Below are 20,833 nucleotides of genomic sequence, written 5' to 3' on the forward strand. Positions count from 1 at the left end.
AGCCTCTCTGTCTCCCCCTCCCTCTCCCTCTCTCCCCTCACTTTCCTTCTCCCTCTTCCCTTCCCTCTCTGTCTCCCCTTTGTCCATACACTATGAGTTGGCATGGCATGGTACCATACCATATTGTACCGTTGGACAAGAAGTACAGGTTATCTATACCACTACCAGTACTGCTGACCTTGCTAATGCTTGATCAATAAAACCAAAGGGTGGCCCATAAAAGTGGAAAACTAAAGAGTATAATACATACTAGAACTCGACAAAAACATCATATTGAACAATACTATAGCTCCCTCGAATATCATGACGCCGTAATTGATGACTTACAAGGACAAATCACTAGGACCATCTAGGAGGGCTTGCTAAAGATGATGTGTGGAGTTAAAGGCTCAGCCTTCAAAGTAGCACAATGTTTTGATCAAATTCTCAAGGATCAACCAACTTTTAACAAGTCATTATATTATGAAGGTGAAAAACTTCAATCAAACTTCCCTATCATAACTTAACTCTTCTAAAGAAGAAAGCAATGATTCTTGGTTATCACAAAACTGATATGCAAAATGCATGTAAGAGCAAAATTATAAAAGGAAATTTGTGATAATAAATAGTTAGTGTAACAAATATTCTAAAGTACAACTAAATATATGTTCAACAAGTTATAACATACCCATACAAAAGTCTGTCTTAAGTGCCAGAAAGGGTCATGGAAAACAATAACTTCTAATTGAGGTTCCATTACCTATTTTTTAACCGTAAGCTTACATTGGATTTACTATAGCATAAAACAATCTTTGATTTTGATGTATACACGAAATTAGCATAGCATAGGAATAAGGCTAATATGACCATCCCAAGGCTCGGCTTTGAAAACCCGAGAAACCTGGGTTAAATTGGAAATTAATGGCCAAGCCAAGGCCTGGCCTGAGGGTGGAGGGTTTGGAAGTTGGAGGGGACTGAGGGCAGCATTCCGAACCTCAATCAATCAGGAGGATGCGAGGAGGTGGCAGTGGTGGCATGGAAACTGAGTAGCAGTCAGATTGGTGGTTGCAAAAGATGTCTAGAGTGCCACTGAGAAGCAAGGTTTTGAATATCATTGGACAAGGTCATCTTGATATTTCCGAATGCTCCACATCCGAACACTCAACGGTAGATGTCACATCTCATCCCAATCCATTCCTGGCTTTGTCCCATATCGACACTCAAGTCAATGCCCTAATCAGATAATCGGGATGGTGGGATGCCTCGCCATCCAACTGGTATTCAAAACCTCACCCAGATGTCACTCTTTAAGTTACTGAAATACTATTTAAATAATATATTTTATTTTAGATTATAGTCAATATAAAAGTATGATGAGATGGGTGCAAACTAAAAAAAATTTTCCAGCACATTTGATAATATTATTGAATAAGAAGGAAAAATACGTATGGCTTTTGAATCCTATTTAATAGTTTTTAAGCAATCGTTCTAAATGTTAAAAGATTGCATCGCTGAGCATATCACTTCAAAAAAAGGGGGAAAAATAAAAAATGATAATGCTAAAGATAAAATACATTTAAAGTTTCGATCAAGTTTAAAATACAAAATGCATTGATATATGGTTGGCTGTAATACTTCAAACTTACAAGTTGACATTGTTGAGGAAAAAAAAAAAAAAGAACTACTTTTGGGGCTCACCTTGCTTCATGCCTCTAGGTGGGCCTACCACGAGCCCCTTGATGTTCAAAGGCAAGGTTTCCCAATGTGAAGTGCATCAAATAAAGAGGCTAGTACCGAGTGCTTGAAACCTTTAGTTATGGTCCATGTGAAAGCATATATGTTGGGCTTTTATAATTTTGAAGACCAAAAGGGAATAGATGGATTTATTTTTATTCTTGTCTTATCCAGACTCAGACTTCTTATGAAAACATGGTAAATGTGTTACGCACACTAACCATTAAGATCTATGCCAATTTTGCATGTGGAATGTGTAATTCTTACCAAATTTAATCAAGTTAAAAAATGACTCGATTCCCACATCATATACCTTGTTTATTTTCACTTTATTTACATTTATTCTTTTAGGACTTTGAACCCTTGATGAAAGCCTATGATGCTTAAGCCTTGCCTTATCAAGAGTTCATGTGCCTTGCCTGAAGCCAACAACCTTTTTGTATGTTGGAATTAATTCTTTTTTGGGATGGGAAACTGTCAAACAAAAGTTTGTATCTCCACAAAAAAGCCAGAGGCATATAACGTTTAATTAAAAGGTAACCAACTATTTAAGTGGCTTTAAGGATAGATGGATACAGTGAAACGAAGGAGGGGGATAGTGCAGTCATTAAGATCGCTATAATGATAATATAAAGTAAGCAAAAACCTACCACATAATAGCAATGTTTGCAATCTCTATGGCTCATTTGGTGAATAATGCCATCAAACTCGTAAACATTAATCAATGAAGAAAACCATTTACTATTCAACCAACAATTAAAGAACAATGAACATCACAAACAAATATACAAATTCAAAAAAGGAAAAATTGATATGTACTATTCACATATGGTATGTAGTAATGGGCAATCAAGCAACCATTTGAATGAGATTTTCATAGATAATCTAATACGCATGCAATAGATCTTGTATGTTGGTCACCTGATTTGAAGATGGCAATTAAAGGAAAATAAGGTAGTGAAAATTGCTGAAGTACCTATGAAAGCTTTACATGGTTGAGAACTAACAAAATCCTGTATAAGTGAAAGAAAGATAAGTTACTCCATTCCATTCTGAAGGAAACAGCACAAACTAATAATGTTCTTTCAGTTCTAGTGAAGTGGTTGGTATCAGGATAGGAGATGTTGCCATGGTCAGACTAAAGAACTGACTATACTTTGGGTCTTGAGACACCACAATATTAGGATATTTCTTTAAAAGTATAGCATATGCGGAATCTGAAGATCTTGATGTGGAAACCAAAAAATAAGAAATTGAGGCATTAATATAAGGCGCCACTATTAGAGAGGCTTTCTTGTGCATACTATTTGTACTACCATGTGATCAGTGAAGTGCAAGACATTTAAGCCAAACTTTATTCATGAAAAAGTGGAGAGAAGAAAGAAGAAATGTGAGGGCAGAGAAGAGAGGAGGGGAGAGCGAGGGCTAGAGTGCGCACGCGCAAGAGAGAGAGAGAGAGAGAGTAGTAACATCAATCGGCATGAAGATTTTAGTACTCACTACTGGAAGTCAAACTAGACATAGATTGCTACCCTTGTCATTATGATCTTTACTTGTGAATTGTTGAATTTGACAAAGGACCATCACGACCAACACATCAGAATTTTCTAATAAATCGCAAATGTATGTGTTAGTCAGAAAGACAACAGGAAAGGTGGAAAACGCCAAGGTTCCACATCAAGAATTCACCATTCAATTTTGTTGACTTTTGGAGGACTTCTCTTCCAACTTGTTGGCAGTGGTTGACCACATGGAGATGCACCAAATATAAAGTTATTCTCGTCCTGTTCTACATGTCAATACCGACAACAACAAAATTTATAGTAAGAGGAAAATCCATCAACTTTAGAAATTGCAAGGGTTCAAGTCCCTCTATCCCCAACAAAAAATCCATTTTACTTCCTAACTATTTGTCCTCTTTTTCTCATCAGTGCTTCAAACAAGATTCACTACCTTTCTTTCTCATTCACTCTACTCTGTCACAAATAGATCCAAAGAGACCCAACCATTGAAAGTTACTCTAGTTGAACAAGCCTCTTGGAAATTAGCTAAAAGTGCTTGATCGTGCTACATTACCACCCACTACAACATCACCACCCACTACAACATCAAGAAGATATCCTTTTTGCCAAACCTCTCAAACTATGTTACTCGATAATAGATGGTGTTAACACAGCATATATAGCACGTGATGCACATTAATGAACCAAATAGTTTTAAGAGGCAAGGAAGTATCGAAAATCCAAATCAAAGAGCAGCTATCTAGAACTCCAGAAATGTTGGGACCACGCAAAGTCAACTATTGAATAAGGCCAAAAGCTAATATGACAACAAATGATGTTTGCCAAATCAGCTTTATCTTCTAGTTGATTAATCATTATTCTCTATTATCACAATGGATAAAAAACTTTAAAATAAAGGTATATGAACATCAGATCTTCACAATCAGTGTGTGAGTCATTTCTGAGATCTTTTCAGGATGAAGTGTCAAAAATTGATAGATAATCCAAAAGCTTAGAGTTCCCTGAAGCCTTCTAAATCTCATTTATAGATTTCCCCCCTGATCAGTGCAATTGAACAAGGACAAATTAATTTGTTATTTTACATGTCTTCTAAGAATGAATATTACAATATTCTATTGGCAAAATTGTTCTGGAAATTTAGAATATAGTTAGGAACATGGAATTGAAACAAATTAAATATTAGGGGAAACTGAGTGCAAACAGGGTTTCATCATGTTCTCTCCAAACTATAAATGCAATAGGAGCTAACTTTGTAGATCCACTAGGTGGGTCTTAAAATTAACTCACTGGGATCATCATTGATCAGATCATCATATGTGGATTTGTTTTGATAGCATAACAAAAGTATTACCCATCGTCTCTGTGTCTCTCATCCATCAACAGATTAGAGCTTCCAATGCCTTGATTGATCTAAATCCCAGTGGAAAAGGAATAACTTGAATCATGATTTTCAAACAGTGGTCATTAAATAGATCTGGTATGGTACTGGATGGACTGATGGATGCAGTTTTCAATTTGAAATGGGGTTCATGTATAAAGATAATTTGGCAAGGGAAGGTTGTGATATCGACTATTGCAATGCAACCTATCAATTACAGCTGGTGCAGGTGATTCATGCATGTAAAAATGCAAGGTGAGAATAGAGCATACTTAACAGAAAAAATGATAAGATCAAACACAATAGACCATCTACTCTGTTATATAAAGCGAACTTTAGGGTGACCAACAATGTCACTGTTGAAACTTGCATGTGAGACAGAATGGAAGTTATTCATCCAGATTTCTCATCATGCAGCCCAACAATTACAGCTAGGCATGTGATTCATGTGTGTAAAAAAGTAAGCTGAGAACAGAACATATTTACAGGGTCACACAACGAGATCAAACAGAACAGACCATCTATTCTGTTATATAAAGAGAACTCCAGGGTGACCAACAATGTCACTGTTGCATGTGAGGACTCCATGTGTATGTGTGTACATATATAATGTGTTGGTACATATATATGCTATATGTATGTGCATACATGTATCTCTGATACATATGTGTGTATGAATATGTATATATATAAATAAATGTGTGTGTGTGTGTGTCACAACAAATGCATCTACATGTATATATGTATTCATGTGTGTGCGTATATGCATGTCTATATGACATGCAGAGTTGTCTGTGTCCTTTCATGCTTATCCAAAGAAAGAGGAAAAATGGGAAAGAGAGCTATAGATGTTATCTTACAAAGAAATTAATGGATACCCATGATTTGCCAAGTTATTTGATTTATTCACCAGATATATTTAAAGGACACTTGAGATGTCTTGAGATACTTACAATAATCAGCTATGATGCATTTACATTTAAAATAAAATGATATTTCATTAAAGTATTCATATAATTAATATAACTTGAAACTAAAAATATAACGACGCTTTGCTTGAAGTCTCTACAAAGCATTGATAACTTTATATTAAAAACATAAGGACCGTGTCTAGTACTTAAAACTAAGAATTCCATACATAAAAAGAAGAGTGGCCTAGTGCATGAGGCTTCTGCCATTGCATGGTCTAGGGAGGGTCGGATGCATGTAGCTGCATGCAGAGAGGCTATTGCTGCATTTTGAGCCCATGACTTCTAGGTCAATATGCCAAGGTGCCAAGGCTCACCCTTAAGAGTTCCCTTCATGACACTCAACAAAAAAAAAAAAAAGAAAGAAAGAAAAGAGCCAAGTATAGGACACTTTCAGATGATGTCAGCAAACACTACAAACTGGAATGTCCCAACCTATCATGTTGTGCCATGTCTAAATGTCCAAAAGTGTTGAAGCACAAAGATAACTTCAAAATAAAGTGTCTAGTTATCATAGCATAAAGTGAATATGTGCTTATAGAAATGATAAAAAACCTTACTAAATTAAATAATATCAAAACTTGTACCACTAGCATACCCCTAGTGATGGCATATACTAACATTATAAGTAAATAAATAAAATAATTTTTTTTTACTTTAATTTTGTTATTTTTCAATGATTAATGAAAGCATGAGTTTTTAAATTACAAAATGCTGCATTAATGTGCATAATTATGAAACATGCAAAAGGAACAAGGTTTTAGGTACTAGACCATACTATCTAGTACAGCAAATAGTACCGATAGTGGACTGATAACCAGTATGCCCCCTACACCAACTATCAGCTCCAAGGGAATGTACCATACCGATGCTTGGTACAGGATGCACCAGCTGCATATCAATACAAGTACCAAAACTAGTACTTAAAACCTTGAGAAGAAAAGCTACTAAAATACTAAGCTATTTCTGCTTTGCAAGTCAAGTTTTTTCCTTATATTCAGCAAAGCTATTCCCCACCTATGCTACCAAAATGTAAACAATCTATGGCCATCCATGGTCACTATCCCTATAGGTGCATCCAATGCCAATAGTGCAAGCACAATAGCAGAGCAACCCTCATAATTTAATTGACATAGGCTATTATTTCTGATAACATTATTTATTGCTTTTAGCAACTATCATTAATGTGACATCATTAACATATTTTTAAAACTAGAAATCAATAAGTAAACTTACAGAAACTATAGATCATTCAATAACTAAAACATTAAAAAAAATAATTCAAACATTTTTTGAATAAGTTTAAAGAATTTAATTCATACTTGATAATTTTGAGAGAGATGTTTCGGACTTCGGCCAATTCAATATTACTATAATCTAGGTATTGATTCATAAATGTGCTAAACCTTTCACTTTTGAACCCTCTTTACTAATTCAAATAAAGGAAAAAAAATGTAATTTGCAATTATAATTCAAATAAAGGAAAATAGACCTATTCTTGCGGTTCAAACTTTCATTCGGTATTAAACTTGTAGTCAATTCTGCCTCATATCAATCTTACTCAGTTTTTTTCTTAAATTGATTGGTAGTACTAATTTTGGGAAAAAAATGAGTTGTTTTCCTGATCATTTAAATGAAACACCTAACAGGTAGAATCCTAAGGTGATGCTTGAGGTAATGTACACCTCCATGCATAGGACATAAAATCACAATTTTTCTTTTATACACAGAAGTAGTATTTATAAAAGAAGGCTGAAATAAGGCAAAGTTAGATATATGACCATCGTGCTTGCTCTGGCCCACTTATGAATTTTCATGTATCACCTTCGAAGGAGTTTAGCACGATATATTTATCATACAATACAATATTAATATGCTTTATATATGCAAAGTGCTTGTTTCAAACAGATTGAACATTCAGTTCTCACTCACATAAGCATACTTTCAGGTGAACCTATAAATAAATATAACAACATTGCAATAATACATTGAACGGTTATCAATAAATACAACAACTCCTAATTCCAGTCATTCACCTAAAGACTCCTAGTACTATTAATACAATTTATATTGAAGAGAAAAAAAGCCCCCACCAAAAAAAATAAAGAAAAAACTTAATCCACTAGGCTGAGCAAAATTAGAGTGAACAAGGAAGAAAGAAGCAATCAAATCACGGATAGAATGATGGGGAGCATATCAAGACGGTCTAACAGCGTCCAGCAATTTCATATATGATCATTTTTAAGGACAAGGTTCTATTGGGTGTAAGAAGAGGAGAAAAGGACTGAAAAGGCTTGGATGGAAGGGTAAAGAGTATTCCGGCATACCCCATGTGCACAAGATCAATTAAAAATCAGAGGCACAGCATCCAAAATAAGGCATAAGTAGGATTGGATGCCATTGCAACCGAACTTCTTGCTCTCTTGTAGTCCTATAACGGATAAATGAAACCAAAAAAAATAGCCAATTACAGCTATAGCCAAAAACCAAATAGGCTGTGGTGATCAAATAAAAATTTTAACACACCTAAGCAGTGGATCCATTAAATTTTTGGCTTTGAAAGACTACTCGCAGTGGTATTATTACCCTTTTGTAATACATATGCTAAAAACAAATGCATTTAATCAAAGTTTTAGCCCTCGAAAGCTCAAATTAGATGAATTGAATCAAAATGGCAGTTAGCTAACAGGAAAAACCGTAACAGTGCAAGAAAAAGACGGATCCAACAAAAAAGAAGACGAAGAAGGAGAAAGTTTGAATAGCTGATAAATTACTGGATACCAACCTACTGAGACACCGATATCAGTATCCGCAACCTGATTCTTCCTCAGCTTCCGCTCCAGATGAGCTGCGATCCATATCGTTCCAAGTGGCCCTTTCTTGGCCAATATAAACTGAGAGTAGAACATCTTTTTCCTTTCTTAGCACCCTGGAAACCCTAGAAACTCATCCAAACCCCAAAAACCCCTCCAACCACAATTTGCCCCAATTCACCACTCTCGAAACCCTAGCTTCGAAAATTCCCTCTGAACTAAGCTCCAAGATCCAAACTTTCCATACCCCAGCTCACTCAACGCCACCGAGCTACCAAAAAAATCCGCCTTTCAGCAGCTCCACCGACCGAATCAAGCTCCAGCTTCAGAAAAAACTAATCCCCGCAGGCAGCAGCGGCCGCCGGAGAAACCCACGGAATTCCGGGCCCCCGAAACCCTAATCTCGATCGAGCACGCCTACAACCCTACAATCGGTCGAATTCGAGAGATGCAACCAAAACCCGTACAGAAATCCGTACACTCGAGGTCGGACGAATCGAACTCGAGAGAGAGAGAGAGAGAGGGTGTGGGGGGGGGGGGGGAGGGGGGCAGAGGGAAAGAATTTGGGGTGGGGGGGAAAAAAAGAAAAAGTTGAGATTTTCTTAGGAGTGAAAAAGTACTAAAATTTTCGAGTTTCGTGTCGGGCCTCCACACTCACTAAAATATAGACGAAATTTGAAATTTTGAAATTCCTCGCGATAAAATCGCCGCGCCACCGGATCGCAAGCTAATCTCGTTCCAGCATCTAACCGTTCGTTCCGGATCTTCTTGCTCTTGATGCCGTCACTAGCTGATCTCCACCGTCGCTGCGAGATACCGCGACATGGGATGATAGATTCTCAGTCCACGTTGGAGGTATCTCTAGTGCCTTGTTAGATTATCTTGGGCTGGTAGGGATATTTGGGTCAATTTAAAAAATCTTAGAAGCAAAATTTAGACGAGGAGAAGATGTCCAAGGAGGTCAAACGGTTGATTACACCTGATTTATTATTAAGTTGGTGGATCAACCGAACCGGAAGGCATCTTACCAAAAAAAAAAATCGAACCGGAAAGCAACGTGGGCTCAAAAAAAAAAAAACTCCAGCTCCAACAAAGATTTTTTTTTTTAATATAATAATAATATATATTAGAATAGTTTCATCTTTGATATGTGATGGATCTTATTGTGGTCAAAAACTCGTGATTCGGATAGATTAGTCTTCACTCTCACATATATAAAGTATTATCCACTTCAATCTCTAATACTATGGTATAGGACCTCATAATTTTATTCTTTCAAATATGTCTCACGAGGAAAAAATGTCTTATCCCATTTAAATCAGAATATCTAACTCACAATTGATATAAAACTAATGATTTTCTTTCATCTACACTACAACATAAAGCTCTAATCAACAAAGATTCTAGACAAGATTATGAGAGGTAAATCAGTATAGATCGTTGGAGACACATCGATCCAACAATTGGGGTCAATATGATGATAAAAAAATCATGATTTGGATGGATCAATCTTCACTTCAGTGTAAGATATTGTTCATTTCAATTTTTGATACTATGATATAAAATTTTACAGTTCTGTCCTTCATAACATATTTTATGAGAGAAAAAATATTTTATCTCATATTTATATAAGCCAAAATTTTTTTTACAGTCGATGCAGAATTAATAATATTTTTTCACTTACATCATAATGAGTCAAATCCACTAATTATTTCTTCATCGGTTATATATATATATTTTTTTTTTATTTATATTATTTTTTGGTTGGATCGGGTCCCATCGATTGTTTCTCTCACGAGAGGAGTTTTATTCGGTTATCCGGATTCAGGATTCCCTTGTACCCGAAGAAATTGACAGCAGTGGGTGACAACCGACAAAGGTGCATTGAAATGCGTGCGTTGGGTATTCGTACGAAGGAAGGCGAATCCATCTTCTCGCGCGAAAGATACAACCCCGACAGACTGTCGGTGAAGTCGGAGCGGATCTCTGGTTGGGAAAGTGGATCACTTAATGAAAGCGAAAAGAGTTGACAACCCAAAAGGGTAAGTTCTATCAACGCCAGCGATACCGTCCTGCCACGATTGCTCTTTAGATTTGTCGTCAAATTCGTTGCGGAAGTTATGCATGCAGGGAGATGCATATGGCCGCACGCAACGTTCACAAAAGGCGGCTCATGAATTCAATTTATAATATATTTATAAACTTTGAAACATTAATAAATACCTATAAAGATAATAATATAAGAATTGAATTGAATTAATTAAAATAGGATAGATGGCTACAATTAAAAAGAATATGAAGGTATTAGAGTGTAAATGGATCAGATCGGATCCGAATGGTCCGATTCAATTCAATTTTTTGATTCAATTCTAATAGAAGAATAAGATCTAATCCAATAAAAGAGCAGATCAGATTTGATTAAATAAAATTTTGTCTCATTAAACTATTTAATTTGGATTAAGTTGACAATTCCAACGAAAAAATTTGGACTCGGTTGATCACATGAAAGGCCAGGACTGGCTTAAGATGAAGAAGGGCCCGTAGTTTATTTCTCGGATGTGACGGTGAATTGCTGCCTCAAAATGAGGAAGGCTGAGGGTAATTGTTTGACCAAGGGCAAAATACCTACCGTTAGAGATGATACATGGCGGTGCACTTCCATTGGAAGATACAGTCATGGTTTTATTTGGTCCATGATGGGAGATGTTGTTGACCAAAATATATCTAGAGCCTATTATCTCTTTGGGATGTTTATTTTTAGTCAATCATCTGGGCCATGCCTTACAACTGCATCAGATATTATGTGCTTCCATCTGGTCCATTGGCTGCAAGCGTCCAACAAGTTTGAGTCACGCATGAAGTTTATGCCCATGTCTATCCTTTCCAATGTTCCTGGGAGCCTGTTCTCTGTCCTGAATCCGTGCTTAGTGCAGAACATTTGTAAGAAAGAGTTCCTAACTCGGAGTTTCCTCTTCCTTTTACATCAATTTCTTGATATAGGACCCTGGTATATCTTAACTCTATTTTATGTACAAGAGGCTTATACATGATGTATTTGAGAGGACTATTGTCTGCATAAGAGCCTGATTTATGTGATTAAAAGCATGTTGAAAATCATGAGTTGTGATAATGCATTCTGATGCATATATGTGATTCCTCGGTGTAAACCAGCTATTTTGGTAGTTAAGAACATCAGATATGCTAGTACCTGCTTCTTTGCTGCCTGCAAATAGATTTTGTCCACGGTAAAATGGGCCTACCTAATAATTTTCTCTATAGATAAGGATAATTTTTTATTTTTATTTTTTTACAGCTAATTATGTGTCACGCCCCTAGTCCGAGATCACGAGCAGGGAGTCACGACAACCACCGCATACTTATGAAAAACTCTCTCCATAAGCATGCAAGGTATCTCATCACGATATCAATGCATCACAGCGGAATAAATTCAAATAATTATTATTCAACTTTAATTCAAATAATTAAAATAAATATCTTACATCCAATAAAAATTTTACTAAAAATAAAATAATAGATCTAGGTTCAATGAAGTTGACAATGCTAAATCTCGCCTCTAAAAGCTCTGTTCCAATATTTCTTCTCACGCTCAAAATTAATTATCTGAATCTGAAAAATAGAAAGAAAGGTAATGAGCTAGACAGCCCAGCAAGTAACAAATATCTCAACTAGATATTTCAGATATTATATAATTTTTAAGAACAATATTGCAAATAAACATAAAAATATATTTCATACTGATTTAATGCAAATCCAATATTTTCAAATATTCACATATAATATAATAATAAATCCGATTCGATTCAAAAACACTCGTAACTCAACAGCCTCGACTATGACCAATGTTTAACCCCCATTGACGGGGTCCACAGAATACCAACGCACAACCCCCACTGGCAGGGTCCACAAACACCAGCGCACAACCCCCACTGGCAGGGTCCACTAAGTACCGACGAATAATCCCTATCGACGGGGCCCACTGAAACATAGTTAGGCTGAGAGCATAAATCCGATTCTGTATCAAACACTTTGTATCATAATATATCATAATTTTTTACTGAACGTGTGCATAATCGACATACCATAATATTTCAAAAATATTTTTCTTTCAAAACATAATTTCATAAATTATGCATAATTTCATAAAATAATTATTTATTTTCAAAATAAATATGAAATATCTCGAGAAGATGATTCATTACTTATCTTTCACGGAGCACTGAATGAACAGATCGACTAACTTTTAGGGGATTCTTCCGTGCCTATTATCCAAAATTATATTTTTATATTAATTTTAATTCAAAATTAAATCTAAACAAGTCTCAAATCAAAACCTCACTTAAAATCAGACTCTTCCCTAAACTCGATCAAAATCATCAAATGAAGCCTTACACTATGCTAATCCTAGAGGAATAACTTTAGAGAGAGAAAAATCCATCGAGAGAGAGAAACAACCTAGAGAGAGAAAATTCTAGAGAGAGAAAGTAGAGAGAGAAAGTTCAATTTCAGAGAGAGAAAGTAAGGGTTCAGATTGAAAGAAGAGAGAGAAGAGAGAGAAACTCTCTCTCTCATTTTTATTTATTTATTTATTTATTATATATATATATATATATGTATATATATATATTTTATTATTATTATTATTATTATTTTTTCTTTTTTTTCTTCTTTTTCATCTTTTTTTTTCTTTTCTTTTCTTTTTTTTTTCTCTTTTTCTTCTTTTTCTTTTCTTTTCTTTTCTTTTCTCTTTTTTCTTCTTTTTCTTCTTTTTCTTTTCTTTTCTTTTCTTTTCTTTTCTCTTTTTTCTTCTTCTTCTCTCGGGCTCCTTCTAGGCCGAACAGGGGACTGGCAGTCTCCTCCTTTGCCAGGCCGTTCAGGCCGCGGCCACCACGGCGGAGGCCGGCGGCAGAGGGGGGCGACTCCTCCGGTCACGGAGAGGCATGGCTGGCGGTCGATTGCGATCGCCGGCGCCAAAAAATTCAAGGAAAAGAGGCCAAAACAGGGGTCTCTTTTCCGACCAAGAATCGACGACTCCCGTCGCCGGCAGCCGCACACAAGGGCACGAGAGGAAGGGGAAGGAAGAGAGGAAGAGAAGGAAAACTCACCTCAGCCTCCGGTGACCCCACCGGCGAGCAATCACGGCGAGAACAAGAGGAGTGTCCGCGGCTCCAAATCGAAAAATAGGGAGAAAGAGAGAGGAAGAGGGCCGATGATCGGCTTCTAGGAAAAGGAGAGGTCTTTTTATAGAGGTCCTAGGACTCCCGTTTCGCCTGGGTCTCGTCGGAGAAGAGGTCTTCCCGATTTTTCTTCTGTTTTTTTTTTTGAATGGGCTTGGGTCTTTTAAATCGGGCTTGGGCTTGGGCTATAACATTATGATTATACAATTCAATAAGACAAATTAGCAAAATTATATCCCAGTTGATTTCTTTAAGCACTTCAATAGAATAGAATCTCAAATCTTGAGGACAAGGTGGCTTTATGTGATCCTTGTAGCTCCTCATGTGATTGCCACACATCCAAATTTCTTAAAAGAAACATGCACCTCCAAGACTTGGGACTTTGAGTTTGCCCATTTGGATTCTATACTGGGTTCAGGTTGGATTCGATCGGATTAAAATTCAACAAAATCCCATCCAAAAAATAGAATGATTTCAATTTTAGAACTCAATTCAACTCCATGGATCCTTTAAAATAGTTTGAATTAGATTTCAATGGATCAAGATTGGTTAGCTCACATGTCAACCCTACCTTTTTGTAGCCTTAGGTGCTATGCGAGAAAAAAATACTTGATTTTGATTGCAAAGAAATGACAAAGAGTCAATTAAGATAAAATAAATGGTTGCGGTAAGAAAGAGGAGAATAAATAACTGGGATAAGGTTTGTTAGTTAGAATCTAGAAGCCATGATTTTAAGGAGAAATGTGATCGAAAAACATGTAGAATCTAATAATCTTGTTTTTAAAAGAATCCCATGTGTGAGAGGAATACTTCAATCGCCTCCAAACAATTATCATTTTATATAATATAAATAAAATATATGCACATTTGAAATGATTAAAGATATTTCTTTCAAAAAAATAATAAAAAATTATGATTTTAGCTACTCAGGTTTGGATGATAATTATATACATTTTTATCTTTAAACATTTTTGAAATGGCCATTCAAATTTTTGAACTATTTCCAAAATGGTCATTTAGCTCGTTCTACTAACACTCCATTATAAGAGGCAGATCTGCTCTCTTTCTCAACAAAAATACTGTCTCCAATATTCTTATCCTTTTAGGCTTTCATCCTTCCTCCTCTTCATAGCCTTCCCACTTCCATTTAAGATCTTCTCCCACCAATAGATGCCATCTCCCAAACAAATTCAGCAATATAAATGAAAATATATAGGCATTGGCATATGATGAGTTATGTGCAAGAACCCTAACTCCTTCCACTGGCATGTATCATAAGCAAGTGATACGATGTGAGACAATATAGCTTCTTTTTTGAGGAGGAGAAGGAGAACCTTACGAGTGGATGGAGAGAAAAAGATGACTTGATGAGGAAATAAAGAAGGATACAAATAAACATCCTCATAAAGATACTCCATATATTTTTTTGTTTTTATTTTTTAAAATCATAAAATAGATGGACTCCATTAGTAGGAGTCATTTTGTCTCTCTCTGACGCTTCGGTTTCCACTTTAAGATAGATACAATAGAATACATCATTAAAAAAAAAAAAAAACTCCTCCTCTAGTGCATGTGTCAGAAGATTTTTGTTTTGATGGCCCATGACCAACCAGATCCCGTCTCTTATGTGGTCAGTGGTGATTCATCCAGATCACTTTCTGCTCTATCACAAGCCATCCGATAGTTAATTGAATAGCCTGACTTTAGAGATTTGATGTCTCCACTTGTCGTATACATGAACCACGCGCTACAGGGTTGTCTCCCATGCAATGAGTAGGGAGTAGGCTGTCATGCTTGAACTCTGGTGCCTGTAATGATTATGCTGTTCTACAGAACTATAACAAACTAAGACAACTTAGATTTTTAAGATTTAAATGAAAACTAGGTTGTCACTCTTGATGAAAATGTAACGCCAATATCTTGGATCCAGGAGTAATGTTCCATACCCTGGACTTCTGCAAATACCCTAGACTTCTGCAAATATTGAGGACCATCTAAATTGTAGGTGCCTTGATACTAGCTAGCTATTCAAGAAGAGTTCACATAACAGCGCCCGCTGAAATCATCTCCATGAATTTTAGTTTTATAGATCGGTTTCAGTCTTGTAGAGGTTCCAAGCAAGCTCATGTTGTTCTGATATGGACTATAAATGGATCGGTATTCACCAAAATCCAACTTAGACGATGATTCCACACAATCCATACGAAATGATAGATGGGTCTAAGAACCCATGATTGTTTTCCTTTTTTTTTAATTGATAGCTAGTAATAATGCATATATATTGAGTTTTGGTTCCATATGACAATTTTTTTAAAATCCAACTAATGCCTACTGATGATATTTGGAAGATTCATTGCTGTGCAATCAACCAAAAGACCAGCCCAACCCCTACATTATGGTGTCCAAGTTCATGGTTACCAACCCAACCCAATTTTCTTGTTGTATATGAAAAATAGATTTATCAACTAATTATATTTCAGGGCATGCTCTCGAAGTCACATTCCTGTACCTGGCAATCAAGAGGTTCTGGGAATACATCCCCAGAAATCTAGATTTGGATAATTATGATGCAGGTAAAACCCCCATCCTTTCTCTCAAAAGAATTTAAAATTTAACCCAATGCAATCAATTAGTAGACTACCTTTGAACTATATATTGGACAAAATACCAATGGAGTCTACAAAAACACAAAAGAAAAAAAAAAAAAAAAACATGGCGGCTTTTCCCTTTCGGCAGACGACAATCCGTGTGGGACAAGGGCACATGCCCAGATGGGAGTTCAGGGACAGGCCACAAACTTGCATCCACAAAGGTTATTGTTAACGTTCTCACCAACACGATCTACCGTACTAGATATATTATACCATATCAATACTGAATTGGTACACAATTTCATACCATACCAATATCTTATATGTCTCGCTATTTTGTACCATACTACATACCATGATATTGCAATAAAATGGTATCTATACGGGATCCGATACCAAGATAATGAACCTTTTATATCTAACACTTTCTTCTGCTGTCGTTCTGATTCTGACTACATGCTAGATATCCATTTATATGAAACCAAACAATAAATTCCAGCCAAGTGTAGTAAATGAAAATGGAGCAGTACATCATTACCTCAGTAGATACTCTGGGGCTATCAAGGATAATTGTCTCAGTTGTGAAAGACTTGATAAAGATGTAACAACCAACCACTGATGATGTGTTGAAGCCACACCTCCAATGAATTGAAACTAGCACAAAAGTGATCCATAACCATGCTTATGGTAAATGTAATCTGTGTTCTCCCTAATCCAATCTCTGAGGACCAAAATTCATGCAAACACCATCATGTTAAGAGATGCCCCACTCTAAGTTAGTAGAATTAGTAAGACCACAACTCATTCAAAGAACATGCGCTTATATTAGTTATAGGAAAAGGCAGTGATACAAAACTTTGTTCAATTCCACCTCGGCGTTATCTTTACAGTGACCAGACTGCAAAATCTTGACAACCTGGGGGAAAGGATGAATCCATGATGTAGAACAACAGAATAGTGGCTGATGTCCTTATCTAGCAATCCTGTTGGATTCTTATTTCTTTATTCTAATTTTTGTTGTGAGGCTAAGCAGTTGACTGCAAAGGAAGGGTATATGAGATAAAAGCCTGCTGACCTATAAGCTGCACTGTGATTTACTGAAGTTCTGGTGAGCCCCTTCGTGACTATAATTTCTTTACATGCGGTGGTACTGTGTCACAGTACACCAAGCTTTGCAACCTATATGAGCATAGGCAATGAGACAGTACTTATAGCACTTATTTTTTTAGACATATTTTTAATCCCTTTTGTTGTTCATAATAGAGTTTATGTTATCAAGGGTCTCCGAGCATGGATGGAGCTGATTGTGCCTTTGGCTGCCACCACCTTGCTCGCCAATAGCTTCCATTTCAGATCTTCCTTCTTGCTTAGGTGCTGCATCTTATCCTTGAAATGCCTGCGCCAGAGGAAGGTGAAGTTTCTATCATCACAGACGCTAAGCATTAAACTTGCAACAAAGAGCATCTACTTGATGCAAATTTGTGATTCTGCATTTGTCATCTAGGCAAGCTAAAGAATGACAAACCTGCATAGGGGAACCTTACAAGAGTCTGGTTCAGAACACATGCGGGAATGGAGCTCAAGAAGCTGCCACATCCGCTTGCAATGTGCACAACCACCTGGGACTCGAGTCTTGCAGCATGAGAAATGGCGGACCAGTGACTCCAGCCCCTTGCAAGCTGAGAAGTTGCAGGTGGCTTGATTGTCTTTAAGCATCTTGTCACGGGGACCGATGGTCCGACACCCATCTCTGCATATGTGCAAAAGAGCCTCCATTGCTTCAAACAGTTGCATGTACACCTTTCTTTCTTCCATCTTCTTGATCCTCTCCTGCTTTTTCTGCATGTCAACACTGATGTTGATGAGGTCCAATGACAATATGTACAGCAATAAAACTTAGGATGAGGAACAAGCGGTATGTGATGTAATTTATTGCCTGTTAGTATGGTTTCATCAGTGCAGATGTACCAATGTAGGCGTTTCTTCTATCACTCATCCCCTCTCACAGAATAGAGCTATTTCCAAAGATTTGAGAGCAAAAAAGAAGGAATACATACATTTGCAAGCAGATTAATATTTGTAGATGAGGAAGCACCACAAAAATGGCAAATTTAGGTAGTTCAAGGTTCAAATATTATTTAGGCTTCTTGAAAATAGAAGAGGAACAAACAACGAAAATAGAAAAATAAAAGGTAAAAGAACTGAGCTAAAATCTTGGGAATCATCTATGACAGAATGTCTAACGGTTGCTCAGAAAGATGCAGTGGTAGATAAGGTGCATGTATTGAACAAGAGTATTGTATTACTCACATTGTCCAATCAATATATGTAAAATAAAACAAGATTGAGACTGTTTTCTGCAACGAATTTACAAGGATGGGGCTACCATATTTCCATATTGCAGTATATACCAAATCAAAAAAAAAAAAAACGTGTTTCTAGTGACACATGCAATAGGAAAGATAATGACGGATTTTTATAGAAAATTAAAATCGATCTATTGCAAATTTCACATAACAGTACCTGAAAAGTAAACCAAACATTAGATAAGCAGGTGTAATAGAACTTTGAAAGTTGTAACACGGAGAAATGAACTTACAGAATCTGTCTCCATTAGAGTCTCAAGAAGCTCCTGCTCGAGACGGGGGTTGGCTTGCTTCATTATTCTCCACCCTTCTGACACTGAGATGGTCTTGAACTCTTTAATGATCAACCGAGTGCATAAAAGGGAAAGGCGTGGTGCATCACACAGTCTGGCTAACTGAAGCACATCAACCACATTCTCCAAGGTCAGCAATGCTGTTTCCAGTTCTCTGATGCAAACCCTTTTCAGGGAAGGGACTGAAAATGTGTGCGACATAACAAGCAAGTGAAGAACAAACTTCTTCATTGCATCCAGTTCATAGCTGCATTGGAAACAGAAAGAAAGATCAGTACATCTCTAACGATCTAACCTTCTATAAACTCTTATCCCACAAATCATCCAGTTTGATCGTTATGCACTTTTAAGTAGTGACTAATGCCAATTCAATTAGATATTTAGATCATATTTTCATCACCATCAACAAATTTCACAACCACAACAAAATAATTAGCCCATGGTCCACTCCTCAAATGGGTGGTGGCTTGTTAAATATCTTCGGCCAAAGAATCCCATCTAGAAGTCTATGGGCTTCAAATGTGCCAAAAGTTACTAGGTGTCACTCAGTCCAGTCTACACCCTAATAAAAGTAGGTGGTCTCTGTGTATGCCCCTCCTAAGTGTAGAAAATTCTGTGGGATTTAATAATGAAATATTTTCTGATGGACCAAAACATGGATGGCTAAATTGGAGCTTGCATTTAAACCTTCTGAACAGTGACTCCCACTGACTGCTGGACATGTCACAACATGAACACTTTTAATAATTTCTAGGCAAGATTATCTGGATGAATTTTAGAGCAGAATGCATAATATGTTGGTTAGAGTCCTGTATATACCGATGCAATGTTGCCTATTTCCTAAAGTCAAATCAACACATGCAACTTTATTTCCAAAACTCTAGTTTCATGAGTATGTTGACTGAACAAATATTAGAAAGATCAATTCCAGTGCGAACAAATTCTGTGATAGGATGCAAAAATATTTCGCAAGTCTTGCATTGTCCATTAATGTTATAAGAAAAGTACTCGTGAAATGCCCATAAATGAGAAGGTAAAACAAGGAAAGATGTAGATATTAACACAGTAAAAAAAAAAAAATCTAAGTTGCTACTTGTGGAGCCTAGAGGTAGGAGCACTTTGAAATTGAAAATGTATGAAGACTTTATGGCATTGATGCTCTAAAAGTCCAGCTACGTAAGGACAAGTCAACCACAAACTAAAAGTCCAATCATGTAGGCTTCTCTCATTAAAATAACAGAGATAGAGGTTCTATATAGTTAAATCAGTCCGTGCAGTTCCATGTCCAATGATCAGGATTTGTGGATGCATGAATTAAATTTATAAGAAACCCTCCACATGACCATGGCACTAGTGGATATTAAACCATTAACCTTTTTGATAGCTTAAAAATTTCCAAATGCTGCAAATAAAAGAGGAATTGCAGGCATACCATGAAGAGTAAAGAAATCGGATAAATGCACAGGCAGCTTCTGAAGGTACACCAGGAATTTTAATACATTGAAAACCCCCTTTAACTCTTGCTTGTTCTAACATGTTTCTCAGCACAGGAGATGTAATACCCTGTTCAGAGATAAGCCAAATCTTATTCACCAGTGAAAATAGATGATGCGCTCCAAGACTAAAGAAAAATTTAAGTAGGCTGGGTAAATCCAAGGATTAATCAAAACCTTTATAAGATTTTTTTTTTTAATTTCATTTTGACAAATCTTTCTCCTAATGGAAAAAGGAAAAAGACCAAGAACATATGATGTTCAATTATCTTCAGCTCATTTTGGCACATCCATTCTTAGAGGAATGCTGGAGAGAGCCAGATTCCACATGCCCTCCCCCGCCCCCAGCAAAAAAAAAAACCTGAAGAAAGGGACCAACACAAATTCAGCAAACTGGCTCTATGACATCGCTTCACCTGTCCAATCTTAAAGACTAAGCGGCTTCCTATGTTGGGAACATTTGCAGATATCTATATCACTGGGATAGAATTGGTAAAAAG

The 20,833-nt window shown here is 36.6% G+C and overlaps 1 protein-coding gene across 1 annotated transcript in view; it reads right to left on the bottom strand.

Moving 5' to 3' along the window:
* Positions 1–16,985: 16,985 nt before the first annotated feature.
* LOC105049845 (BTB/POZ and TAZ domain-containing protein 3) overlaps positions 16,986–20,833 on the bottom strand; it is a 9,216-nt gene continuing 5,368 nt past the window's right edge. Inside the window, exons 3-6 of the mRNA XM_073262254.1 lie at positions 20,273–20,403; positions 18,781–19,087; positions 17,707–18,020; positions 16,986–17,577 (exon numbers count right to left, since the gene is read on the bottom strand). Of these exons, the coding sequence (XP_073118355.1) occupies positions 17,448–17,577; positions 17,707–18,020; positions 18,781–19,087; positions 20,273–20,403 (882 nt within the window). The 3' untranslated portion in view covers positions 16,986–17,447. The remainder of the gene's footprint in view (positions 17,578–17,706; positions 18,021–18,780; positions 19,088–20,272; positions 20,404–20,833) is intronic.

Source organism: Elaeis guineensis, chromosome 8 (genome assembly GCF_000442705.2).
Source record: "Elaeis guineensis isolate ETL-2024a chromosome 8, EG11, whole genome shotgun sequence".
NCBI classification, from domain to species: domain Eukaryota; kingdom Viridiplantae; phylum Streptophyta; class Magnoliopsida; order Arecales; family Arecaceae; genus Elaeis; species Elaeis guineensis.